The sequence below is a fragment of the Lissotriton helveticus genome, chromosome 9 (assembly GCF_964261635.1).
Source record: "Lissotriton helveticus chromosome 9, aLisHel1.1, whole genome shotgun sequence".
In the NCBI taxonomy this organism is placed as follows: Eukaryota; Metazoa; Chordata; class Amphibia; order Caudata; family Salamandridae; genus Lissotriton; species Lissotriton helveticus.
In genome coordinates, this window is record NC_136070.1 from 600,905,539 (window position 1) to 600,932,099 (window position 26,561).

At 46.1% G+C, this 26,561-nt stretch overlaps 1 protein-coding gene across 3 annotated transcripts in view; it reads right to left on the reverse strand.

Annotated features, from left to right (window-relative positions):
- Window positions 1–26,561, reverse strand: part of LOC144781659 (uncharacterized) — a 76,055-nt gene that overhangs the window by 40,815 nt on the left and 8,679 nt on the right. The window contains exons 2-6 of one of the 3 annotated variants that reach the window (XM_078660626.1): window positions 6,223–6,307; window positions 5,045–5,148; window positions 3,645–3,926; window positions 582–998; window positions 205–261 (exon numbers count right to left, since the gene is read on the reverse strand). In XM_078660626.1, the coding sequence (XP_078516752.1) occupies window positions 205–261; window positions 582–998; window positions 3,645–3,912 (742 nt within the window). In that variant the 5' untranslated portion in view covers window positions 3,913–3,926; window positions 5,045–5,148; window positions 6,223–6,307. Of the gene's footprint in view, window positions 1–204; window positions 262–581; window positions 1,095–3,644; window positions 3,927–5,044; window positions 5,149–6,222; window positions 6,308–26,561 lie in introns of those variants that run through there. The other 2 variants (XM_078660625.1, XM_078660627.1) reach the window with 2 other exon arrangements.

The window sequence follows — 26,561 nt, forward strand, 5'->3', positions numbered from 1 at the left end:
ATGCCTTCTGATGGCATTGTGTCAGCTTGGAAGAAAGGACGGATGCCATTGTTTAGATGCTGTGGCATAATGAGTTGTAGGCATGTCTGTTGTTACACACTCATTTTGGCCCTCTAAATCAGGGAGTGGAGACGCTGTTGCTCTGCTGCCTGGGTGGTGCAGTTGTTGTGGGTGTGGGAGTTGGGATGTTATCATCCTGCATACCTGGCTGATAGTCCTGAATTTCTTCCTGTTCACTTTCATCAGTAATTGTAGGTACATCTGTGAGATATATGATAATTATTTTAGTTCACTTAAATTTTGTTTAATACATTTATTTCAAGTATTTATTAAAAAAACTTTTTACATCTATTATCAAGTACTTTGATGACATTTTGTATCTCCTTTAGATAAGATTACCAAATGTTTCATTTGAATACTCTGTCTATATTGTTAAACCTCCAACTACAACTCCCATAATGCATCAGTAAGGTAATATTAATTTGTGAACTGACATGGTTTTAAGTTTCGAAGTAAATATACATTTCTAAGAGTAAAAAATATCTAAAACGTGATTATATATTAAAAAATTACAGCCTTACCTTTGGAGGTACTGGGTGTGGCAGAGGTATCAATGTCGGAGACCCAAACAATATTTTCTGGCTGAAACGTAGCCTCAATCATGTCTTCGAGAGGGGTAGATGGTGGCTGTGTGGATTTTTCTCCGTCTGTTACCCGTGGCTCTGCAAGTTTGCTAGCCACCTTTTCTTTGGTACGTGAGCGCAGATCGTACCAGCGCTTGCGAATTTCTTCGAAAGTGCGCTGTGTCACACCAACCGCACTGATCTTGGCCTGAATGTCCTTCCAAATTCTTCTCTTCTCATTTTCTGGAACTTGCAGCGAGCTCTTTCCAAAAAGCTCACTATGGTGTGCAACACACTCTTCGATGAGCACCTCAAGTTCTTTATCGCTGAATTTCAGCTTCCTCTTGCGCCCTTCTGCATCCTTAGCATTGCCATCTGTGGACATGTTGACCAGATTGTACAAAAACAGCCTCCAAACAAGGTCACAGTTGCTCTGTTGAGACAGCCTGCCTTCCTATGTGAACCTGGGTTCTGAAAACAGCAAAGGAAGACTCACTTCCTCATTGTAAGGTCATCATGCTGCTCCAGAAAAAAGCATTTGCAAATATGTGATTAATTATTTAGAGAATTGCTTTTTGGTAATCACAAACTTGCAAATGTGAATTCTAAGGAATTTCAACATCAAAGGCTAACTCTGATACATTAGGAACTGTAATTTTCAAATTGCTATTCAATACAAATCGCAATGTTTTGGAAATAGCAATTACTAATCTTGATCGACATGACCCTAAATTCACCAAATAAGCACCATAAAATATGGTGGGTACTTTTGTTGGATTCATGGACAGTGATATGACATAATCAGCTTATGGCCCACAGATTGTAGCAAACCCAGTTCTATGCATCTTCTAAACAAGAGGAATAATGGATATGATTTATCAAGACCCAGCTTTTCAAATAGAAGAAATAATAAAAAAATAAAGAGTCCAGGTATGTGATCCTAATAAGCCAACTAGAAGGCAGAGAATTAACCTAATGTTCTCAATTGCTTTGAATTCTATTCAAGAGAGTCCTATTCTCTCTTATAAAGATTATAAGACGGAAAGTAATGGGGAAGCAGCATGGATGGGGGATTTTAACACTGCGCAACCATTCATTTTGATAAGTACCCAACAGCTAAGTATCTATGTGGAGGACTGTCACATTCATTAGGCTAAGCATTCTCCCGGATGGGTCTTCTTAATTTTGGAGAAATACTCCCCATAATGACAAATAATATATTTTCTGTTCAAGTCTCTGTAAATCATACTCTAGATAAGATATTATTTGGAGCTTGAATGTTCTACTGAAGGTGTCAGATAGGGTAGATTCAGATATAATTGCGATTTCAAACCACGCTTCAGTTATACGAAACTGTGCCTTTATAGGTCTACCTAGAACAACACAAAGAAAATGCTTTGACCAAAATGTTCTCAAAGACAGAGTATAGGGGGAGAAAATGAAGAAACAAAATAGAGGAATATCTATTTAAGCTTGACAAAAAAAGGCTAGAGGCCAACTTAATTTGGCAGGGCAACACCATAAAGGACTCAGGCTCTTAAGTTAACAACACTGAGAGGGCAAATTGACTTATTACTTAAGGAAAGGTGAGAGAGTGTCATTTTTAACAATGCTTCGACAAAAAGGAGAACTCTTAGCTATTAGATTGAGGCTACCCAAGGACACAACACAGATATCCAATGTGGCAAACTCGAAGGGCTCACTAATTATTTAAAGGAAAGAAGTGGGAGTTCAATGCTTTTCAAGAGGATATACCAAGGGAGCAACCAACTACAATAATATATCATCCTTTCTGGTACAATACGAATGAGAAAGCCTTGAGCAGGCTATTATGGAAGAGGAAGTAGTGGATGTTATTAAAAAAAGTACCTACCCAATAAGGCCTCAGGCTTGCATGTGTCGAATTACACTTTATTAAAGACGCAGAACTCTTTTAAGGAGATGGGGTCAATTACACACTTTGTGTATGACACAAACATATTTTGCTTAGCTACTGATGTTACTCTTCTTTGCTAACACTCTCCTGTATAAAACAGTACTCCAAGGAGTAAAGGACTGGGGGTATGCTATCTTTACATATAACAAGTTTCTAAATTCCTAGTTTGTTTCCCCACAAAATACATCTGTTTGTGGATGATACTTTGACGCTAGGGAATCCGGAAAAATATATTTCTAAATTATTAGAGATTCTGAGTATGTTACTCTTTCGTGATTCAAATTTAATCTTGAGAAATCTGAGATGGTGAGTATCTGGCGTTAGCCAGGATCATGGAATATCCCCCTTTAAATGGGCAAGAGAGAAAACATCTGGGGATATTATATAATGCCAACATCACAGGGGTAATATAAAGCAAGTTCTCTATCACTACTAGCTGACAGCAAAGACGACCTCTAGATGTGCTGTATATTACTTAACTGTTAGTTTGGCAGACAACAGCAGTAACATTAACATCCTTCCCAGATAATATATGATTTCAAGCTCACTATTCCAAATCACATTTATAAATGGGATTTATTTATATGGGGTGGTAAGAAACCCAAAATCTCAAACAAACGTGTAGTAAAAGAGGAGAGGACGGACTCAGTCTACCCAGTACAGAAAGCTATAGTAGACCTGCCAAACTACATTCTGCATTTGAATGTTTATTAACAGCCTCACAAAAACATTAGTGCATTATGGAACAGACACCACTTAGCCACAGGATCAGGGATCTCTTGAATCTACTACAGAAGCAGTGGCTTATGTATCAGATATTCTAGTGGACATATGGTAAAGACTATCAAAACACCAGGGGATCACCTCCTTCCCGTCTCTTTTTATACCTATGCATAATAACAGGTAAAGTACAGATTTGTGGGAAAAGACCTTAAATAGCCTAACTCTAGAATGTGAGAGCAATAGAAAAAGAATAAAGGTCTGTTCTCCTAATAGAAAGCAGCAAAATAAAGGGAATACGAAATGTTTCACCAGAATTGCGATAAAAGTGCTGGGCTGTGCACATTCAAATCAACCCTACTTACCATTGTGGCTACTGATCCTTCTTCTTTTCTCCAAGTGTTGTTGGTCTGCAAAATGTGTTTTCTTTTCTTTTATGCTGTATGCAATACCTGTGGAGGGGCTGATGTTTTGAAAGTCTTCAGAGCCTTGATCGGTCTTGAAACAGGGTTCCTCCTCTTTTTTAATGCTGAGTGTAGTATCTGTGGGCCAGCTGTTGTCTTTTTTCACCATATCCAGATTGGCCATGAAATATTCCTCTTCTTCTTTTATTATAATTTGAATGTCTGTCATGAAATCCAGGTTTTCTGTTGTTGGAAAAATACAAAATATATACACATAAAATAAATGTTTGTATCGCTCATACAGAAACCTTTTCTGTAATGCACCAATGTTCGCCTTTGGCAACATTAGGCATGTGAACTTAAACCCTCCTGCACAAAATTTGTAACTTAGGGCCTCATTACGATGGCAGTGGGACTGGCACCGTCAGGCTGCCGGTGGCGGACCCACCGCTATCAGACCATGCAAGACTGCCCCCACATTAGGTTTCGGTTGGATGGTCTGGGCGGAGAGACCCCTGTTGGACGCTCCGTAATCCCTACAATGGTGGCAGTGCCTTGTCAGGCACCGTAGTAGGGATAACAATGCCAGTTTCCACCAGCCGTTTCATGGTGGTTACCCCGCCATGAAAAGGCTGACAGAAAGTGACTTGGGAGCCCCTCGTGGGGCCCCCCCTTTTACCCCTGGCCCTACGATATGGGCCCTGGGAGGGACCTATGGTGCCCCCTACATATCCCTGCATTAATAGTGCAGGTATATGTGCAATGTGTTTATTTTGTACTGCGGCAGCACACGCTGCAATACAAAATATACAGACAGCGACCGCCTTCAAGGCGGTCACATTCTAATCCCTATAGTGGGACTGCCGACAGCCAGTCGGGCGGTCGCATTTCCGACAGGATGGCGGTTGGACAAAATTCCGACAGCCATCATAATGAGGCCCTAAATTAAGTATAAAGTGACATCTAAAACCTAACCAAAGATGTCTGAAGCAAACTTTACTACAGCCTTAAATTAACTTTGATTAAGTGAATAAAGTGACTTAGGGAAAAAAGTTGAAGATTTGTTCAGAAAAGTGATCTTTAAGTCATTTTCCAATTGTTACTCGGGGGGGGGGGCACATTTTAACTCATTTAGGGACAGAAAATGTAATTGCCATTCCATAGATTTAAAAGGTAGATACACCACAAATGTAACTGCCTAAGCTCTATACAAAGAAAAGTTTTCTTAAAAAATAACTTAACACAATGCCGATTCAAAAGACTAAGTAGAGACCTAAGCGGTCTATAGGATGACAAACATTGTAAAACAGTAATGTATTTAAGAAAAAGCTTTGACAGACACAGACAAGAAAATCCCATACCTTCATCACTGTAGGATCAAATTCTTATTCTGTGAAATCCTTTTAGATGTTACCAAAGTATAGGAAAAAGGAGGCCCTTTTAAGTGTAGTTCTCTTACTGTTTCCTAAAAATAAATGATACTTTCAACTGAGGTGCCTGACTTAAAGTGGATGGAGAAAATACTATGAGTCTAGATTGCCCAAGGTGGTTGCCTAAGAAACACTATTATTTCAGATCTTTCTGGTAATGCAATTTTCAGCACGTTGCACAGTTTTAAGATCTTCAGTTTCCCCAAATCTAAGCTTTATTTTGTGTCACCTGTCTGACTTATTGTAATGAGTGGTTACTGGATAGCATGAATCAACTTTAGTAATTGCCCTGGAATATATACATGCAGGAAGGCATTCTTGTTTGTATTCTGTTTATTCAGAAACCGGTCCATTAAAAACAATAAAAAATACGAAGTGAATAAGAAACTGCAATATAATTTTTTTTATAATTAGCCAAAGTATCATACATACAACCCAAGGCACTTCATAAGTACACCAAATGTTATTAGAAAATCATTCTCAAGAATCTTTGCCTCCCCTCCATTAATCACCAAGTTTTAACTATCTACTCCTATGACTCCATGTCTTCCACATGTAATTCACTGCACAAAATTGAACTAATATAATGCTAGTCTCTAGATACGTAAAGTTTCTGAGAACAGTTATTTAGGCTAAGACTTCCTCAAACAAGATACTCAGCAGTTGATGAAACTTATAATCCTAAAGTGACTTAACCCTGCTATACATCTTTTCATTCATAGCATTTTCAGCACGTACAACACAAACAAAAACATACACCTGACTGGATAATTCGGTCTGATGTTCTGACTTCATGGTTAACACTGCATTACAATATTTATCCACTGCATTACAATATTTATCATGACAATATTCTTGGTAAAAGTCATATATTGGTGGGTTTTTGTAACTGTGGAACAAATAAATGTGAGATACTAGCATTATTTGAACATTTCTCCTTTGAGGGTTGAGAAGAACCTCTTTTTTTTTTACCTCATCACACACTCTTCTTCCTTCAGAATGTACCATTCAGAAGCTGATGGATGAGTGCTGTGTACATTCCATGTAAACATTAATTATCCATTTGACAAACCTGCATTTCTAACAATGTAGGTGCATTGCTAACTTACCCGAAGAGGGATCGATGCTAACTTCTCCGTTTGAAGGGCGATGATCCATTACATTTAAACTTGTGAACTGTCACAAAAACATATCCTACAGGAAAAAAAAACAAATTCCAATAGAGGTGTTAGAATTTGTATTCTTGGACTTTGAGAAATCAAACTTAAGCTTTTCCATGTTGTTGGAACTATTTGCAAAATAGCTATTTTTTCCACATTTTAATGATCAATATTGAAAGGTAAGAGTGCTCTGCCTGAGAACATTTCTGTCTCTACAACCACCTATGATTGTAAGCTGCTGTTACACTTATGGATACTATGAAAGCAAGAATTAGCAAAGCCATTAAGTCTGGGTTTAATGTGCTTAATCAGGCAGCATCAGCGCTTGAGGGCGAGAGGCAGGGTTTGATCTATCAGAAAGTATAGAGAGGCTTATGGTTGTAAACTAGTCCCCCATGCAGGTCAAAGCAAGCACTTTACTTGAGGCTGTAGCATACTTTCAAATATCCATTAGTATTAGGTAAGAGATGAATACTGCGAGTCAAGACATGATTGACCAATGCTAAAGCCAAGTGCTGAATAAGGTTGGTTGAAGAAGGCAATAGATGAAAGGGGCTGATCCAAAGCACACTCTATTGTTAGCAATAAGTCTCTTTGACAGCTATGCTACTAAAATTACGACCTAACCTAAAAATGTAGATGATACCAAAACATATAACTGTATAGTATAGGTATAGTGAAAAGTAATATTAATCTTGGAAAAAGTTTGAAAAATGATTTTTAAGTTCAATATTATTGTAAATGAATTTTATATATGTATTTTAAATGTAGAATGAAAGAAAAAATGCTATAGCAAGACTAACTTAATGTTTAAATAAATCTTCAATTAATGTAAATACAGTAAATACAAATTGTATTTCTCAAGGTTAAATTAAACACTAAAATCCCATCCAAAGTAAAATAAATATTATGCATTGATTATTGAAAGTGATTTAATTTGTAGAATTCATTCAAAGTAATTTGGTTGCATTTAATAAAATGTATTGTTATATTAATGTTTAAGTTCGAAAAAGGTTATTAAAATGGTTTACAATTAAATGATAAACATGCACTATTTTAAATCTTTTTTAACACTAACTTATACTTATTTATAATTTTTTACTATTTTAAATAAATGTGATTAAATAAAAATTATTTTCTATGGGGTTTTATTTTAAATGCTTACCTCAATAAATTTCCATGGGGCTAGGAGTGGGGGTGTTGCAGGAGCCGTAGTTGGCTATGCATGGTGCTGGACTTCCTACTATTTTTTTTTCAGTAGTAACTCACACTTGTAAGTTTGGCTCCACCCTTTTGACATTTTACACCTGAGTAACTTCACAGTAAAGTTATTCAAAAAGTGTAAAAGTAGAGTTAAACATGTAAAGTGCTCACAATCGTAAGTTAACATTATGTCTAGCCCGGTTCGTATTTATCAGGTAGAGTTCTTCTTTTGTCTCCAAGACAAAAACAGAAGGAGGCTTGGATCCTTTGAGTGAATGCTGTTTAGCTCATATTCGACTTTTGCAATTGTACATAACCCATCAGGTGTGGGGAAATGTATGTAGTGTGCTGTGCACTGCTTAATATTTATAATGCTATATGATGTTATAAAGTTCCATCTTTTCCAAATCTGCCAACAGAATTTTGCTGTTAGGTAGGCTTTTCCAGAGGCCCAAAAGTGGTCGTCGGGTTACACAATTATGTCTTCAACACTAGCAACACTATCAGAGTGTTTAAAAAAGTGCCCACATTTATATGATTTTGCATGTGTGGACATTCATTACCATCTTGCATCCCTTGGGCTGTCAATTGCCAGTTTCAACTTACAGAAGAATGGGTGAGCAATATGCTACTTAACGTTTTCCAGTGAATAAATTACATGCTGAAACCTTAGACAGAAAAGCACAGAAGACTAAACTGTAGACCATTCTCAGAAATATACCATGAGTGCAATGATTTAAGTGTGCACTGCATTGTCAAGTTATTACATCTGCACCATGGACCAGCCAGACCATCATCAGCAAGAACGCCTTCATAATTTCCACTAATCTGAAGTCAGCCAAGATTGGTGAGCCTAGCAGTTAAAATGGGTCAAGAATCAGATTGCACTTTTCTCCTGGACGGGCAAGGAAGTTGCCTACTTGCAGTAGACACCAGTTTTTTAGGTTTTGACTGGCCATGCGCTTTGCGCATGTGCCAAAAAAACCTCTTGAGTTGTGTGTGTGGGTCGGGATACGCCCCCTCCTCCGATTGGCTAGCTCCATAAACGGAGGCTAGCCATTGGACGAGGGGCCTGTCCGTCAATGCCGGATCAGATTCGGGGGCGTTCCCGAGATTCTTTGGCTTTTGCCGACGTCACGCGACGTCAGCCAAAAGCCGGGAACGCCCCCGAATCTGTCCCGGCATTGAGCCGGCACCCGCCTTCCGATGCAGCATTTTCATTGTTACTATAAGCTTGTTTATTTTATACGTTTTAGCGTTGTGGACATTAAAAAGGACTGAAATGATGTACATATATGTGAATATCCGTTTTAGAGTTAGGTCCTTTGCTGGATGTGTTTTATTTCATGGGAGTAAAGTATACCGAATTCACGCTGGTTTCTCTTTATTTTAATGAGGCGAAAACAGACTAATTTGTGCGGTGATAAATGTCCCAGCGGCGAGCATGCTACTTTTTTTTATTTAATGACAGCCTCATTAGATGAAGTTATTTATTTAGAGCTTCCCATGTGTTACCTATTATAGGGCACCGACCCCCACTGTGAAACCACTAACTTTCCACTTTCCGACCAGAAAAGTGCACCCGGGATCACAGCATCGCCTAATTGTGCACTTCCCGCGGCAGCGAAAGGCCACGAGGCAGCAATATTGTGCTACTGAACACTGCCTGACCCGCTGGGCATTGACAAACATTGCATGCGTATTAACACGAGGAATAAAAAGGTCTGCTTACTACAGAACAAAGGGAATATTTCAAGTAGATAAACTTCCAAATAAGGTAGGAATCGTAAGCTGATAGTTAAAAAAAATGTTTATGCTGTCGCACTTTGAAACTTCCTGCTCACCTTTTAATAAAATTTCGTAACGAACATCAGGCAAACAAAGGAACCGAGAGTGGATTTTAAGGCGTGCAGATTCAGAGTCAGAGTGCAGATTCAGAGTCAGAGTGCAGATTCAGAGTGCGAGTGCAGAGTGCGAGTGCAGAGTGCAGAGTGCAGAGTGCGAGTGCAGACTGATAGTGCAGACTGATAGTGCAGACTGATAGTGCAGACTGATAGTGCAGACTGATAGTGCAGACTGATAGTGCAGACTGATAGTGCAGACTGAGAGTGCAGATTGAGAGTGCAGATTGAGAGTGCAGATTCAGAGTGCAGATTCAGAGTGCAGATTCAGAGTGCAGAGTGGAGATTCAGAGTGCAGATTCAGAGTGCAGAGTGGAGATTCAGAGTGCAGATTCAGAGTGCAGAGTGGAGATTCAGAGTGCAGATTCAGAGTGCAGAGTGGAGATTCAGAGTGCAGATTCAGAGTGCAGAGTGCAGATTCAGAGTGCAGATTCAGAGTGCAGAGTGGAGATTCAGAGTGCAGATTCAGAGTGCAGAGTGCAGATTCAGAGTGCAGATTCAGAGTGCAGAGTGGAGATTCAGAGTGCAGATTCAGAGTGCAGAGTGGAGATTCAGAGTGCAGATTCAGAGTGCAGAGTGGAGATTCAGAGTGCAGATTCAGAGTGCAGAGTGGAGATTCAGAGTTCAGAGTGCAGAGTGCAGATTCAGAGTGCAGATTCAAGATTCAGAGTGCAGAGTGCAGATTCAGAGTGCAAAGTGCAGATTCAGAGTGCAGAGTGCAGATTCAGAGTGCAGATTCAAGATTCAGAGTGCAGATTCAAGATTCAGAGTGCAGATTCAAGATTCAAAGTGCAGATTCAGAGTGCAGAGTGCAGATTCAGAGTGCAGAGTGCAGATTCAGAGTGCAGAGTGCAGATTCAGAGTGCAGATTCAGAGTGCAGATTCAGCCCTGTGTGTGGTGAGGAGGGCCCCTCAGTGTTTCACATGCTTCTACGGAGGTTTAGGGACCTTGTTGCTTCACTGCTGATTGGGCTCTGAGACGACCATCCTGCCTAGTTACCTGTTGTGAATGGGTATAAACAATAAACGTCCGATTATGGTGCCGGTTGGACCTATCCCCCCCTCAAGAACACAAAGAACCTACTGACATTTTCTACCTGAAATAGACCATCTAATTTGGAAAGACCACCCTGTGTCCTTCCTGATTTTATTTTCACCCAGTCACTAATCTCAAACTTATACTCCTTTCTCTCCATGCTCACATTTGTCCCCTTGCCTCCTACACCATTTCAACCTTTCAGCCATGCATGGACCAATTTAGTACCAGGTAAGCATCACACATCTATTGAAATGGGGGTCGCAGTGTGTAGGGCTTGCAGTGTGTGGGGGGGTCGCAGTGTGTGGGGGGCTCTGTGTGGGTGTGTGTGGAGGGCTCCGTGTGGGTGTGTGTGTGGGGGGGCTTTGTGTGGCTGTGTGTGTGGGGGGCTCTGTGTGGGTGTGTGTGTGGGGGGCTCTGTGTGTTGTGTGGGGGGGCTCTGTGTGTGTGTGGGGGGCTCTCTGTGGGTGTTTGTGTGTGTCATTTGCGAGAGATAAAGCTAGTTGCATTGTAAATGACAATGCCATTTATTTATGTTTTAAAAAAACACATAAATAAAAATAATGTCAAGAGCAATGCCAATAGCTCTAACTTTAACAAAGGCAAAACCATTGCATTGTAAATGCTTGTTTGTAACCTCCACGCAGCTCTAGGATTAAAAGTTATGTGAGCAGAGCACATGACTAGTTTCTTAACACCAGTGTGCTGGTTGATCATAATAATGCTCTCCTTTTGGTGTTACTAACTTTTGAAGGTCCTAAAAATAAGGTGGCTTATCAATTAAACTAGCAAAGCTTGATATTTTCCTATAACTTTAACTGCTGTGGTCCATTTTGCTCAACCAATGATTTTTTTTTACATATTGTAGGCTTCTTCTGCAATCATACTTGTTTCTTCAAGAGGAACCACGTGAGGCTGACCTTAAATAACGTTCATGCTATGGGTTTTATCAATTGGTTCATGGCACAAACACTCATAAACCTAGTTTTACAGACAACAATCTTTATTTCATATATGTATATGTAGCTGTGAGGTTCTAGTATTGCATGTTTTTTGGTAATGAGATACCATGGTAATGCTTACTTTATTATTTGACAAATGTGTATTCTGCAGGGATAGCAATATAATGTACATCTTTACCTCTACATGTGCCTTCTAAAACTTTGGCTAAAACAAAACACTAAAAGAAGAGAAAGCCAGCTGTGTTGGGTTCACAAGTTCATTGTGCTTGCAGAGATCTCAATTGCAAGGCTCACTGATGGAGACGGACAGATGTTTTACATGGGCCTGGGATGTGAATGTCTCTTCCTGATCACTTCCCCCAGACCTGGTCTCTGAACTATACTTGTTCGCTAAGGTAGCAGAAGAAATTTGGACAGCTAGGTAGGGTAAATGGTATGTATATATTTTGTAAGCATGACTGTGCTATGATGAAGGTTTCTGTAGCTTGCAGTTTGTTTGGTAAACTTAGAAAGGTAACAACTAGTCTTTTGAGGCTAGGCATGGACATTGACAGTGGCAAATTAACTCTCCTTTCAATCGTGCTTACTCTGAGGACAAACACTATTGCTAGAAAACTTCACCAGCGACCTAGAAAGGAGTCTTGTAATTTTCTGGGCCTCTGCCCTGAAATTGCATTAGCTTCTGCTAGTTAACTCTTCTCCTGTCTTTTTGCGACATTATTTTAGTTATTTTCATGATGGGTGCTGCATGGAAACCTAGGGCCAGATGTAGGAAGGCCATTTACCCCAACTATTAGTTGGTGGTAAATAAGGAATACCTTAGACAATGCAAATCAATGCATTTTCAACTGTGCCATGTGGCAGACATACATGCCCTTAGGGCATGCATGTGTGCCACATGTGCACACAAGCACTAATCAGGGGTGCAACAGGGTGTCAAAGTGACACCCTGCCACCCTTGACTCTTTCCCTATTTTACCGAATCGGTATTTACCGATTCGGTAATTGCCATTCATTCCTATGGGCCTCCAGGCCCATAGGAATGAATGGCAATTAACGAATCGATTACCGAATCTTAACGATTTGGTAATTTTCACCGATTTTTTATCTACATAGCAATTACCGTTTCGAAAATACCGAATCTGTAAAATTCAGTATTTTGGAATCGGTAATTTACAATTACCTACATCTAGCCCCTAGTAGTTTTAGCTTAGATTTATAATTAATTTGCTAACAGCAGTACACTTAACCGTTGATCGTCTGTCCACTCTTCCAAGTCACTTTCTAATGACTGTAGCTGCATACTTTGTACTATTCCTTATTGTTTATTGCTAGTTGAGATAGTGTGAAGGTGCTCCCTTGACCCAATTGTTATATGTGTAATGTGCATAATGTAGACCAATAAGGAATATTAATAGTATAGAGAATGTATCTGTTTATTTAACAGGATCCTATTAGCTCAAAGTGATTCAATGATCACTGCAAGATGGTTGCTATGAGATGCCTTCCAACAGTCCTAAATAGAGAATATACTTCGGATTTACGTCTCTGTTCGAGTTTTTATTTGATGCCTCTGAATGTCGACACATCACAGCCATTTGCCCCACTTTTGCATACCTTGTTCCCACTGATGGAGAACATTGCAGGTGGGGTGCTTTTCCTCGTTTTTTTTTTGTTTGAATATTTTTTATTAACATTTCTTAAGCAATGGCAATTGTATACAGTACACAGAGTGATATAAAGCAGTTGAAAAACGTCAAGTAGGCATTAGTCTACAGTTATGATCACTTCGCACTGGCTTTATGAGTATGTCATCCAGCAATGAGTTGCCCATAACCTTCCGGAGAGTGAATGCATGTCATATGGGTGCCACAGATTGACGGATGGGGCCGCGTATGGCCTGTCTCCCACCACTGTTTGCATGCGGCGATATCTGTGGTCGGTACTAGCATTTCGAAGGGCATGATAAAGAACTGAAGAGTGGGTCTGTTTTTGTGCTTCGGTGTGATGTGCCTCCCGGGTATGTACCGCTGCCCATATACTGCCTGTTATACCTGTCCTATAGCAGTTGTGAGGGTACTGAGCGAGGAGGCGAGAGGGGGGGGGAAGAGGGAGGGGAGGGAGAGACAGCGCAGTCGGCGTCGCGCCCCTGGGAAGCATCCACGTCTGTGTGTGTTGGGTCCTTGATCAGGAGTCGCCGCATTCCCTTCCGTCACTGTCGCCAGTTAGGTGGGCATGTCACTCAGCGCCAATAGGCACAAGGTGAGAGGGAGGCGCCGGGCGCGAAGGGTGTCCGTTTGTTCCCATGGCTGCGGACTATTCCGGCAGTATGTCTAATTTAATTGATCCCTTGTGCTTGACTAGCCTGTTGGAAGGATTTCAGCGCGGCCTCCCAGAGGTGCGCAATCGGGAATTTTCTCAGTCCCATTGTTTCCTCTCGGCACAACACCGTTCCCTCCGCTACCGCCCAGTTAGTGAATGAGGTGTACCAGTGTCGGACATGCGGGGGTTCGTTGTGTTTCCAGCGCTTAGTGAGTAGATGTTTGACTGTGACAAGGCCCAGGTCCCAGAACCGTGCCGACACCTTGTTCAGTTTGGTCCTTTTGTAAAGTCCTAAAATACAAGCCTCCCAGGTGTGTGGTATTTCAACATCTGTGCACTGTGTCAGCAGTGATGTGATCATGTCCCAGTATGTCTGGATGTTGGGGCATAGCCAGAGCATATGTAACAGGTCTGCTCCAATTAGGGAACAACGCTGGCACGCAGCGTTGGTGACTGAGAAGTATCTGTTAATCCTGTCAGGTGTCAGGTACGCGCGGTGTAAGATATAGAACTGTATAATTTTGAAACGGGAGGTGCGTGGGACATTGACTGGGCCTAGCAGCACCATTGCCCATTCTTTATCCTTCCAGGCCCGCCCCCTGTCCGTCTCCCATTTGTCTCTTAGTTGTCGGGTTGAGTGTTGTGCGTGTTCCTGTAGGGCGCGTGCCAGCCAGTGTACCACGTGAGTGCCATTGCCCATGACATGGAGGTATTGCATGAATTGATGCATTGGCAGCTCCTCGGTAATATCGCCCCAGGCGTTCGTTAGCGTCCGTACCATGGCGGCGTGGGTCAGAAATTGACCAGCTGGTAAGCCTGTGTCCGTCGTGAGCGTGGCAAAGGTTAGCAAAGTGCCATCGGCATAGAGGTCCCCCAATGTCTCCACGTCAGCCTGTGTCCATCTCTCCAGCAAAGCCTCCGTCATTACTTCATCTCCTCTGGGGGTGCCCAGTAAGGGGAGCGCTGGGGCATAGGGTTTCACTGCTCGGGTCAGTTTCAAGCAGTGTAGGAAGCACTTGTGCGCTACCATTATGTGTAGCTGCGTGGGGCGTGGGACTTTTGCCAGTGGGTGGAACAACATACATATCTGTGTGTGGGTCCAGCGAGTGGAGTCTGTGGCTGTATCGTCCAGGTTCCTGCCACTGAGCCATCCCGTTACCCATTGTAGCTGTGTTGCCAGATAGTACAATTCCAGGTTGGGGACCGCCAGTCCCCCTGCCTCAGTTGTCATGCACAGCTTCGTCAATGCCACATGGGGCCTGCCCGTATTCCAGATGAGGTCGCGAAGCAGGGGTTCTAAGTCTCGGAACACCTTGGTCGGGACGTATTTCGGGATATTAGCGTAGTAATATAGCAATCGTGGTAGGACTATCATTTTCGTTAGCGCCACTCAGCTTGGCACATTCAGGGGAAGGGTCTTTCAGAAGGTTACCTGCGCGCGTAATGAGGATATTGCCCTAATCAAGTTCCCATCCAGTATATCCGTCGGATTCCTATATATGTGGATTCCTAGATACCGGAACGTTGTGGGATACCAATTGAATCTCTCGCCCCCTAGTCTGATGTCGCATTCAGGTGTCTCCGGACTGAATGAATATGCGCCCGACTTAGTCCAATTGATTCGTAAGCCCGACATGTCCTCAAAGGTCTGGAAGATTGTGGCCAGAGATCTCGGGATATCGGTCAGATCCTTAATGTATAGAAGCAGGTCGTCTGCATAAAGCGAGACTGCATGTATGCCGTCTGCCATCGGGATTCCCCACTCCTCCCCGCTCGTTCTCAAGATCTCAGCCAGAGGCTCCATAGCCATGGAGAATAACAATGGGGACAGGGGGCAACCCTGCCTGGTGCCCCTTCGCACCCGTATGGCATCCGAGAGGAGTCTGCCCGTGCGTACGCGGACAGTCGGTTTTTGGTACAACAATTTAACCATATCTGTGTATTCATCGCCCAGGTCGTACCTTTCCATGACTGCTGCAAGGTTGGGCCACTCTACCGAGTCAAAGGCCTTCTCGAGGTCCAGTACCAGGCACCCCGACCGCGGCCACTGACTGATAGCGTATTTCTGCACGCGAAACAGCCTGCGAATGTTATGTGAGGTGCTGCGCATGGGGACAAAACCGTTTTGGTCTTGGTGCACTAATGTTGGTACCAAGGGGGCCAGCCTCTGGGCTAAGGTGGAGGCGAGTATTTTGTAGTCCGTGTTTAAGAGGGCCAACGGGCGATAGGAGCCCATTTGTGTGGCGTCTTTGCCAGGCTTGAGGATAGAGATAAGGTTAGCTTTGTTTTGTGTGCGGGGGAGGGAGGAGTCTTCCGTGGCTGCTGCGTATACTTTCAGTACCGCAGGTATAACAACTTCTGCGCAGGCCTTATAATATTCGGCGGGTAGCCCGTCTGGGCCGGGTGCTTTGCCATTAGACAAATTGAAAATGGCCGTGTGCAGCTGCAGCTCCTCAGCCGTTAACGGAGCACCAAGGTCGTCCTGTTGTGTGGTAGTCAGTTGTGGGAGCTGTACGTCCGAGAGGTAGTTCACTATAGTTTCTCGGGAGACCCGCAGACGGGAGTTGTATAGCAATTCGTAGTGTCGTGTGAAGGCTTCGTGAATTGTCTTTGCGTGTATACCATCCCACCCTCGTCAGTGTTGATCGCTGACACCAGCTGCGCCCTATCCTCCCGCTTGATTAACCATGCGAGTAGTTTGCCTGGTTTATCGCCGAGGTGGTGCGTGCTGAGTGAGCTGCATAGTTAAGGGCGCGAAGCCGCTCCAGGAGTCGCGCATGTTCCTCGCGCGTCTGTTGCAATGTGTCATCTGCGCCACTAATTGCATCCTGCTCTCGCTGAACCAGCGCGGATTCCACTTGCGCCAAGTCACTTTCTATCTTTTTCTGCATGTGGCCTTGTGTGCCCAAACAATGCCCTCTAATCACGACTTTGAAGGCGTCCCACTATATCTGGGGGGAGGACACCGTGCCCGCGTTGTCCTCAAAATATTGCGCTGTTTGTGTAAGAAGAGAGTCTCGGAATGTGGCATCGTGCAGTAGGGTCGGTTGGAGCCTCCATGTGGGGATGGGGGGGATGTGGATGCTCCCATGTTATATCTAAAATGTGTGGGTTGTGGTCAGAGCGAGTGCGTCCCATATATATCTCGCGTCGACAACCAAGGGCAGCAGTTCCGTCGACACCATGTACCTGTCCAGCCGCATGTGTAGGTTATGCGCCCCCGAGTAGTATGAGTACACCTTAGCCGCAGGGTTGCGTGTGCGCCATGCGTCATGTAGGTCCCATTGCGTGGCCCAGGCAGTCAGCGCTTTTATGGCCCCGTGTGTAGGCGTGCCATGTTGGGGTGGGGAGGAGCGGTCCAGGTGTGCATCTAGGACGCAGTTGTAATCACCCCCCAAAATCCTTGGGATACCATGCCAGGGTGCTAGTGTTAGTGAGAGCCGTGTCAGGAAATCGCCTTGCTCAGTATTCGGAGAATATAAGGAGCCCAGCACCACTGGTTGGCCATCCAGTTTGCCCTGGATCACCACAAACCTGCCATCAGGGTCTATCTGTGTTTGTGTCATCGTCAGAGGGGTCCCAGGTCGAACCCACAGGAGAGCACCGCAGGCAAATGAGGAGTACTCCGTGGTTGGTTATCACCGTAACGGACGCTAGACGCCAGCAGTATTTACTCTCGTCCTTCACCAGTTTTTCTAAACTTGACTCGTGTAATCGACATCACGCTGTCCCTAAAACTAGCAAGTGCAGTAGAAAATAATCCCGCTCTACATCGACTGGGCGATCTACCTCGAACTATCGTTTTGGTAGTGAACATTGTTTCTTTGGAATTATAGGAGATTCCACTTTTTACATTTTATCGATATAAACGTTGTCATAATCATTGGCACTTCCCGTCTGTTTACACGCTCTTTTGACTCGAGCCGTGTTTCAACAAATAGGTGTCCTAATTTGTGACCACAGTCACTTATATGAAGGCGATTTCAACACTGATTAAGGACCGCATTTGTCTTCATGAAAATCCTGCTGTATGAGTCATAGGTCCCTTACATATCGAGTAAGAGATCCAGGACAGATGTACTTTTTTCCTTGTTTTAAAAATTTGTGTGGCTCCTTAAGAAGGCGTTGTCTTATACGCCGAAACGCGCATCGAACATATTTTCTTGCCACTTCTTCTTTTTTAATATTAATTTCCCCATTGATTATTGTTGTTTCGTGTCATTATCTTAGTTTATTTTTACTGTGTATTTGAAACTGTGATGAACAATTTTTATCTGATAAATATGTGTATAATGTATTGTTGTTTAATAAGTAGCATATGATTTTATTTGCATTTGCCTCTATGTCCTCCTCCTCCTCTTACTAGCTCCCTTGTTTTTATTATAATTGCCTAGGAATCGTTGCACATTTGTTTATTTCCCTGTCCTAAGAATTGTTATCTCTATTCAGGGGGTCCTTGTTTTTCACATATGAGTACTCCGTGGCGTACAGTTGCCCGCGCCACCTGTGGTGTAATGTACGTACTTCGGCTTTATTTAGGTGCGTCTCTTGTAAGAGTGCAATCTGTATTCGATGACGTTTTAGATAGGAATATATTTGATATCTACGGGATGGTGTGTACATGCCTCTAACGTTCCAGGTACAAATTGTTATCCCAGCCATGTGTGGTGTCTAAGCAAGTCCTGTCCCTCCCCCCTCCCCGCCCCCAAACCCAAGCAGTGTAGCACTAGCAGGCAGTCTTCATGAACGCATTTTGAAGATAAATACAATAACACAACTGACCAGAAAAGGCCTAAACAGTGAATAATACCAAAAGGTCGGTTGCAGAACATGCTGCCGTCCAAATTCTCAAAAGAGACAAGAAACCTTATAAGTCTTGGGGGTGTTAGGCATTAAGCGTAAGTCTTTGAGTAAAGGATATCATGCAATCAGAGGGGGGTTGTCTTCCCCGCCCCGGGCTGTAGTGGAGAGGTCACAGGTTGCAGGCAGTCTCTGTGGCATCATAGCCGAGGTTCATTTAAGTGTGTCTAATGAGCGTGGGACCTCAGAAGGAGGGGGTCGTGCCAGGGTAAATGTTTCCGGCAGAGCCAGCCCTCCGCCTGCCGAAAGTCCGTTGGGGTGGATGGGGGGAGGGTGGCAGGTGTATGAGGTATCGACAGTGTTCAATGTCTGAGGTTGTTACTCACTGCGTCATGACGTCACCGCCTCCCCATGCCAAGAGAGTCTTTGCGATCTCCATCGACCCATCTCACCCACGCTTATGCAAGTCTTGGAGTTGTAGGGTAGGCAGAGTCCGTCCCTCATCTGTGGGGGGGGGGGAGATTGTCATTTTCATCAGTTGAGTAGATCCGCTGTTTGCGGTGTGACATCTGGCGGGTCCGTGGACAGTTGGGAGTCCGATATTCCATATATAGCCTCATCGTCGCTCGGGAATGCTCGTGGGCTGGTGTTGAGAGCAAAGGACGGAGTCGGGGAGCTGCTGATTTCTGTGACTTTGCGAAGTGCATCTTGTTGCTCCTGTAGTACCATATCTGTGGGCGGGGAGTGAGTCATCACCTCCTGTGTGTGACGGGGCGTGGGCGATTTGTGCCTGCGGCGTCGCCTCGATCCGTGGGAGCGAGGTATGGTAACTGTCCCTTTTTTATTTTTTATTTTTTTTTATTTTTAAAAACCTTTATTTGTATCCTTAAAGAGTACACCGCTATTCAGCCAACAACCCGGAGGCAGGCAGCATAGGTTTCATCTGAACACAGCAAGTTATCGATTCGTGTACACTGTCGCAGATAATTGACTCATTACTCTTATTCAACAATTAACAATAACATACGTGAGAGATTATCACAAGTCAGCATACTCAGTTTCGCTTAATTGTCCCTAAGTCCTGTTGCCCGCAGTCTCTGGTACTATGCATGGAGCCTTTCCCTTCACCCCCCCATCTCTTCATCAATAGGTGCCCCAATTTCTACCCTCAGTCGCTCTCATCACCCCCTGAACGTGCTAGCCAGCCAGTGGAGAAGTGTGGCTCACTGGTTAGAGGAGGCAGACCTGGAAGCAGAGGTCAGCCCGGGACCAGGGTTCAATTCCCGGCTCGGCGGGGTCTTGAGTCCTAAAATGTCCATGGACTCGACAATTCTCGCTCCGGTGCCTACTCGATTCACGGGTTCACACTCTGCGACTCTGGGCAATAGCTTGCTTAATCTCCACAACGGCCCCTCGCGGTGGGATGCCTGGCTTTCACCTTGCGGATACCCTGCCGGGGTTATCTCACAGGGGAATACCAGGACGGGTTCCCTAAGCAAGCGCTTAGAAACCGCTCAGTGATTTGCGCTATATAAATTCCTGTACATTTACATTTACATTGGTTGCCAGATATCGGCGGGCCTAGAGCGGAGTGGCATCAATTCCCAATACGCCGACAGCTGGTCTTTGCAGTACATTGCAGATTTTATCCAACCAGATATCATAGGCGGGGACTTCTGTTTCCATTTAAGTGCTATCTGTCGTTTGGCAAGTAGGAGCAATAGTGCCACCAGCTTTCTGGACGTGCCCGGCACAGGCAGCACAAATCCCAGTAGCCCCACAAGTGGGTCGAGGCCCATGGGTATATCCACCATCTGACCTATATTACGAAAAACGTTCTCCCAGTATGTGCGTATTTGGCCACAGTCCCAAGACAAGTGGAAGAATGTAGCCTCACTCTCACCACATCTCCAGCAAGAGGCATCAGCCGTCAGTCCCATCCGAACCAGTTGTATGGGTGTGCGGTACGTTCTGTGCAAATAATTAAAGTGTATGAGCCTCAGCCTGTAGTTGGGCGATAGGTGTTCTAGTTGCGTGCAACAAAACGTCCATTGTTTGTCCGATATATTGATACCCGCCTCCCTCTCCCAGGCCATCCTCGAGTCAGTGTGAAGGACAGGTGTCGCGTTTTGCGTAGCCCTGTAGATCCTCGTTATCAATTTATGCGAGGAGGCATTCGATAGGACATCCTCCAATGCCGCTAGTGTCGGCGGGGCCTCCGGGAAGACCGGGTATCTACGCTTGCACGCAGCCCGCAGTTGGTAATATAGTAAGAGCTCCGAAGCCGTCGGGTTCGTGGATTCAGTCATGTCTTGTAGCGCTATAAAATTGTCATCCGGGTATAGATCGCCCGCCACCTTCAGGCCTCTCTCACTCGCCCTGCGGACTATTGCCGCGTCCGTGAGCGGTTCCAGTAGGGGGTTGCCGTCTAGTGGCATGCTCGGTGCATACAGCTCGCTCACGCCCGCACGTTTGGCAATACCCGCCCATGCCCAGCGCACCACTTCCACAGTGTCGACATCCTCATGGGATCGTTTATACTTTTTGTACACCGCCGTCCTGAGGGGGCAGGGGGTTGCCACGTCCGTCTCTATGGCCACGTGTGGCTGGTACGGGATCGGGTGGTGCCAGTATTATAGATACTGGGCCTGCGCACTATACGCATAAAGCTCAAAGTCTGGCGCAGCCAGACCCCCTTGGCGGAACGGGAGAGTAAGGAGGTTCCAGGCCACTCTAGGTTGCCTACCTGCCCAGACCAGTTCTATGATCGCAGACCGAAGCCTGCAAAAAAACTGCCATCGTTAGCGGCAGGGGTATATTTATGAATAGATATAGAAATTTGGGGACCACCACCATTTTTGCGATAGCAATGCGACCCGTCAGCGAAAGCGGGAGCGTCTTCCACTTTTTAACTTTGCCCTCTAGCCAGTCCATCGCCACGCCAAAATTTGATAGCCAGATGTCATGGATAGTGCGGCTCACTCTAATTCCCAAGTATTTGACGTCCTCCATGACCCAGTCAATCGAAAATTCAGTATGGCACTTGACCGTGCTGTCTGTTAGTGGTAACATGGTTGACTTCGACCAGTTAATATTGATCCCAGTGAGGCCGCTATATCTAAGCACCTCCCTCATCAGTGGGTCAAAATTCACCTCCGGATCCATCATATAAATTGTAACGTCGTCCGCGTACAGGGAGATAAGCAGACCGCGCGACGTGAAGCCGATGCTTCTCTGGGCATGGTGTTGCCGCATTCGTGCCGCAAGCGGTTCAGTAGCCATGGCAAATAGTAAGGGAGAGAGCGGACATCCCTGCCTCGTCCCTCTCGTAATCTGGATAGAGTCTGAAGTTTGACCGTTCACTCGCACCCTTGCAGTCGGGCTATTATATAGAATGCCTATGCGCCTAGCAAACAGTGGGCTAAATCCCATTCGGGTAAATAGGGCGTGCAGGAACTTCCATTCGAGGGAGTCGAATGCTTTAGTCGCATCGAGTAGCGCAGCAGCGGCCTTCACCTTGGGGTCCAGATAGTGGAGTAACCCGAACAGAACTCTCAGGTTATGCGATGTGGATCTCTCTAGGACGAAACCCGACTGGTCTGAAAGTGCTATTTGTGGCAGCATATACTTGAGCCGGTCCGCCAACAATTTCGCATAAATCTTGGCGTCTACGTTGATGAGCGAAAGGGGACGGTAGGAGTCTGGCTCGGTGGGGTCCTTTCCAGGCTTGAGTAGGGTAATGATCAATGCCTCACGCATTGATTGCGGAAGTATCTCCGTTTCAACCATCTCCTCGAAGACCTTGTATAGTCTAGGTACCAAGATATCGGCATACTCCTTGTAGAATTCTGACGTCAAACCGTCTGGTCCTGGTGCTTTACCAGGCGGCATACTTGCTATTATTGCCCGTATGTCCTCGTGTGAGAACGGTAGGTCCATGTACTGTCTGGCCCCATTGTTAAACCAAGCCAGAGCGTTGGGTCTAGATAGTCTGTAAGTGTTTGGTCGTCCGGCGTGATCTTGGACGTGTAGAGTGTGCGGTAGTAGTCAGTCATGACCTTGAGGATGGCCTGGGGTTCCCTCACCATGTCCCCTCCCTCATCTCTTAGTTCCAGTACATAGGTCGCTCCCTTTGGTGTTCTAAGCATGTTGGCCAGTGTCCTGCCTGCCCTGTCTCCCTTCCCGTATCTGCGGGCCTGACCATCTTTCGCTAGGAAGGCCACCTCCCTGTCTGCCTCTTCCTGGTATTGCGTGAGTTTCTCGCAAAACTCGGCCTTGACCCTGTCTGTAGGTGCCTCCTGGAGTATTGCCTCGAGCGCTGCCAATTCTGTTTCTAATGTTTGTAAGGTGCCCCTAATGGAACGGAGTACCCCTGTTTTTAGTGACATGCAGCATCCCCTCGTCACCACTTTACATGCCTCCCAGAGTGTGCCTGGGGAGTCCACCGAGCCCTCATTTAGTTCAAAGTATTCCTCCAGTTTTTCCCTCAATTCCTGCGTGAATACCTGGTCTCGAAGCGCCCGGGAGGGGAATCTCCAGCTGAAGGGCTGGATGTACTGCGCTGGGGTGGATAGTGTGAGACAGACTGGCGCATGGTCAGAGAGTGACCTTGGCAGGTGTGTCACATCAGTCGTGAGTGTGTGGACATCCCCGGATAGCAGCCAGTAGTCCAGTCTAGACCACGCGGCTCTATGCATTGTTAGACATGTGCCCTCTCGTGCCCCTGGGTGCAGTACCCTCCATGAGTCGACTAGCTTAGCTTCAGAAATTATGTCCCAGAGCGTTGCCGCCGCCTTGGGGTGATGTTCCCTGGTCGTTCCCTGTCTGTCTAATGTATCTGATAGTACCACATTGTAATCACCTCCCCACACAACCGCGGCGTGCCCTCGGGCCTGTATTTTGTACCAAAGGTCACTATAGAACTCAGGGTTGTCATCATTTGGTCCATACACATTCACCAATATCATCCGCATGCCACAGAAATTCCCCACCAGTAATATATACCTCCCCTCAGCATCCAGTACCACCTCAGATGTTGTCCAGTGGAGGCCTCTCCTAACCAGGATCGCCACCCCATGAGAGTAGTTAGAGTAGTGTGCATGTATAACCTCCCCCCACCTGCTATGTCGGAGCTGCGCATTAGCATTAGCAGTTAGGTGGGTCTCTTGCAGAAAACATATGTCTATAGCCTTCCGCAGCAAGAAGGCCTGGACCAGCCTGACCTTTCGTCTGTCATTCAATCCGCGCACATTCCAGGTTAACAGTTTAATGGGAGCCATATCTGCATTGACAAGTTGGTAATTTTACTCCATGCGGCTTTTTATACTTCAGGACAGAGTACAATCCAGTGCGATCAGTCACCTGACACCTCCGGTCAACAAGTGACCACCGGGGCCAAGTGTGTTCAACTGTGTTAGCATTCGCTGCATGTGTCTCCACGCTTTCAACAAAACAAAAAGCAACAGTGCAATTCAATCTCAAACCCCCCCAACGCCCTCCCGCTCCAACCCCCCAATCAGGTCGTGCAGTTCCATCCCCCCCCTCCCACCCAGACATCAAGCACCCTGTAGGGCATCTCAAAAGTACCAGTCCAGTGGGAATCATCCCTCGGGGAACGCGGGTCGTACGCTCACTAACCCTGTACTTTTGCCAGGGCGACCGAGCGCCAGCCTGACAGTGATCCCGCAAGGACCTCCCCCCGCTCCCCATAAGCAACTACATAGGTCCACTAATCTGTACAGGGAAGGTTAGCAGTGTCTCAATTCGGCAGCCGGCCCTTCCGGCTTCCACATCGTTGTTTGCACCGCAGATAAGTCGAAGTCCATATCTCTGTCATTCAATGTCACTCAGTCCGGTTTGCGCTTCCGATTCGCCGGGTGGGGACTGATTTTTCTGGTCCCGTGACAGTTGCTTCGCATATTTCAACGCTGCCTTAGCGTCCACAAAAAAGGAAGGTTTGCCCGGACCCTGCACCCTCAGTTTAGCAGGGTAGATTAGTGAATATTTGGTTCCAATTTGCTGGAATATCTTCTTGGACGGAACAAATTCTCTCCTTGCTGCCTGGACCTGCATGGTGAAGTCCGGGAAGATCGATATGTGATTGCCCTGATACTGAAGATCTTTCATATCCCTCGCCATGCGCAGAATGGTATCTCGGTCCCTATAATTCAGGATGCGCGCTATTATTGCTCTTGGCAGTGCGCCCGGCTTGGGCTGGGGGCCCAATGTCCTGTGCGCCCTTTCGACCAGGAACATGGGAGAGAGGCCCGTCCCGAAGAGTTCCGTCATCATGGTCTCAACATATACTTCCATTTTAACGATATTGGTCGATTCCGCCACACCCGTGATGCGGACGTTGTTGCGTCTCGAGCGGGCCTCCAAATCCTCGTTCTTTTGCTGGATCAGCGTCAGGACCTTATCCATGCCGCGTAATTTCCTTTCCATGGCGGTGTGACCCTCCTCCGTTTCGGTCACACGCGTTTCCAGCACATCCACTCTACCGTCCTGTTTGTCCATCCGCCTGGTCAGGCTGTCCATGCGGGCTGCCAAGTCGTCCATCTTGTGATCTATCCCTTGGAGACTCGTTTTCAGTTCCTGAAACATGGACTTTATTTCGTGATCTTCGGCTGCCTCGTGTCAGGTTTCCCCATCGTGTCTGCCAACCGCGCCAGGGGGAGCTTAAGTTTCACCGCAGGTCACTAGCAAGGGCAGACGCGGTTCACCAAGCCTCCCCTCGTCGTCCGGGGGAACAGTAGCCAGAGATTTAGCGCCAATCCAACCCTTCTCCAACGCCTCTGCAGGGTTACACAGTGGAAATGGTCGACGATTCAGCGGTGCAGGGTCGATTCAACCCCCGGCGGTCCCACTTGCAGATAGGCCGTGTCTGTGGGATAGCGCACTGGGGCTTCCGCAGCACAAAATGGCGTCCTGCGCCTCTACACTTTGTCCCGTCCCACTGTTTTCGATGGCCAGGACTGAGGCTCCGACACTGTCTGCTTCCCGCCTCCGCGGGCGAACTGTATCCCCAGGGGGCGGCGGGCGGGTTAGTAGTCTTTTTAGGGTCCCGGTTATGTGCAGTCTCCGCTGGCACTAAGTACGGCCGCCTGCCCTGCCACTATGTCGGGCTCTGCACCCAGACGATAATACTGGCACGATCAATCTGGGCCCGTCAGGTTTTATTCCCGCATCCAGCCTTCCCCGTTATAAACCTCACCGGGCCGGCCGCCGAGCGGACCGTCAGAGCTGCCTCCTGGCCGCTCGTCTACTTTTTGTGCCTCCGCCTCGGGACAGTCCCGCCCGGTATCTCCTCTCCGGATCTGTGAAGCGCGCAGTCCCGCACCACGATATCTCTCGCAGCCTGGTCCGCGATTGTGGCGCTCACGCTCCGACCCCTTGCGTCCGGCGCCCGATACCCTCTTCGCCTCGCCGCTCTCGTCTGGGCCCGGACTCACGCGAGGTCCCGGCTTCCGTTGTGTCACCAGGCCGCCACTCCGCTCGTAGGTAATCCGCCTGAAGAGGAGTCAGGCTCTCCGTCCACGCTGATTTTTCACCACCGGCAAGCCTCCCTGTAACATGCAGTACTTCTGAGGGGGAAAGGTCCGGGGCATCACATCAGGTTAATGAATAAATTGCGGATTTATGTGCTCGGTCGGCGGAGCTGCGGGATCAAGCAGCCATTCCGCCTCGCGTCCAAGCCACGCCCCCATGGTAACTGTCCCTTGTGTTCGCCTGGGTGCCTCACTCACCCCTCCATCCAGCCAGGCTTCGACTTCCTCTGGACGTGTGAAGAAGTGAGTCTTGTCTTGTGCTACCACTCTCAGTTTGGCGGGGAAGAGTAAGGAGTACTTGAGGTCCGCCTGCCGCAGCCGTCGTTTTACATCAAGGAAGGAGTGTCTTTGACGCTGCACCTGAACTGTATAGTCGGGGAAAAGCATTATTTTGGCGTTTTCAATTTGGATTTCTCCGAGCTTCCTCGTTTCCCATAATATTGCGTCTCTGTCTCTATAATTAAGGACGCGGAGGAGCAGTGGCCTGGGATTGGATCCTGTCGAGAGTGGTCTCGTA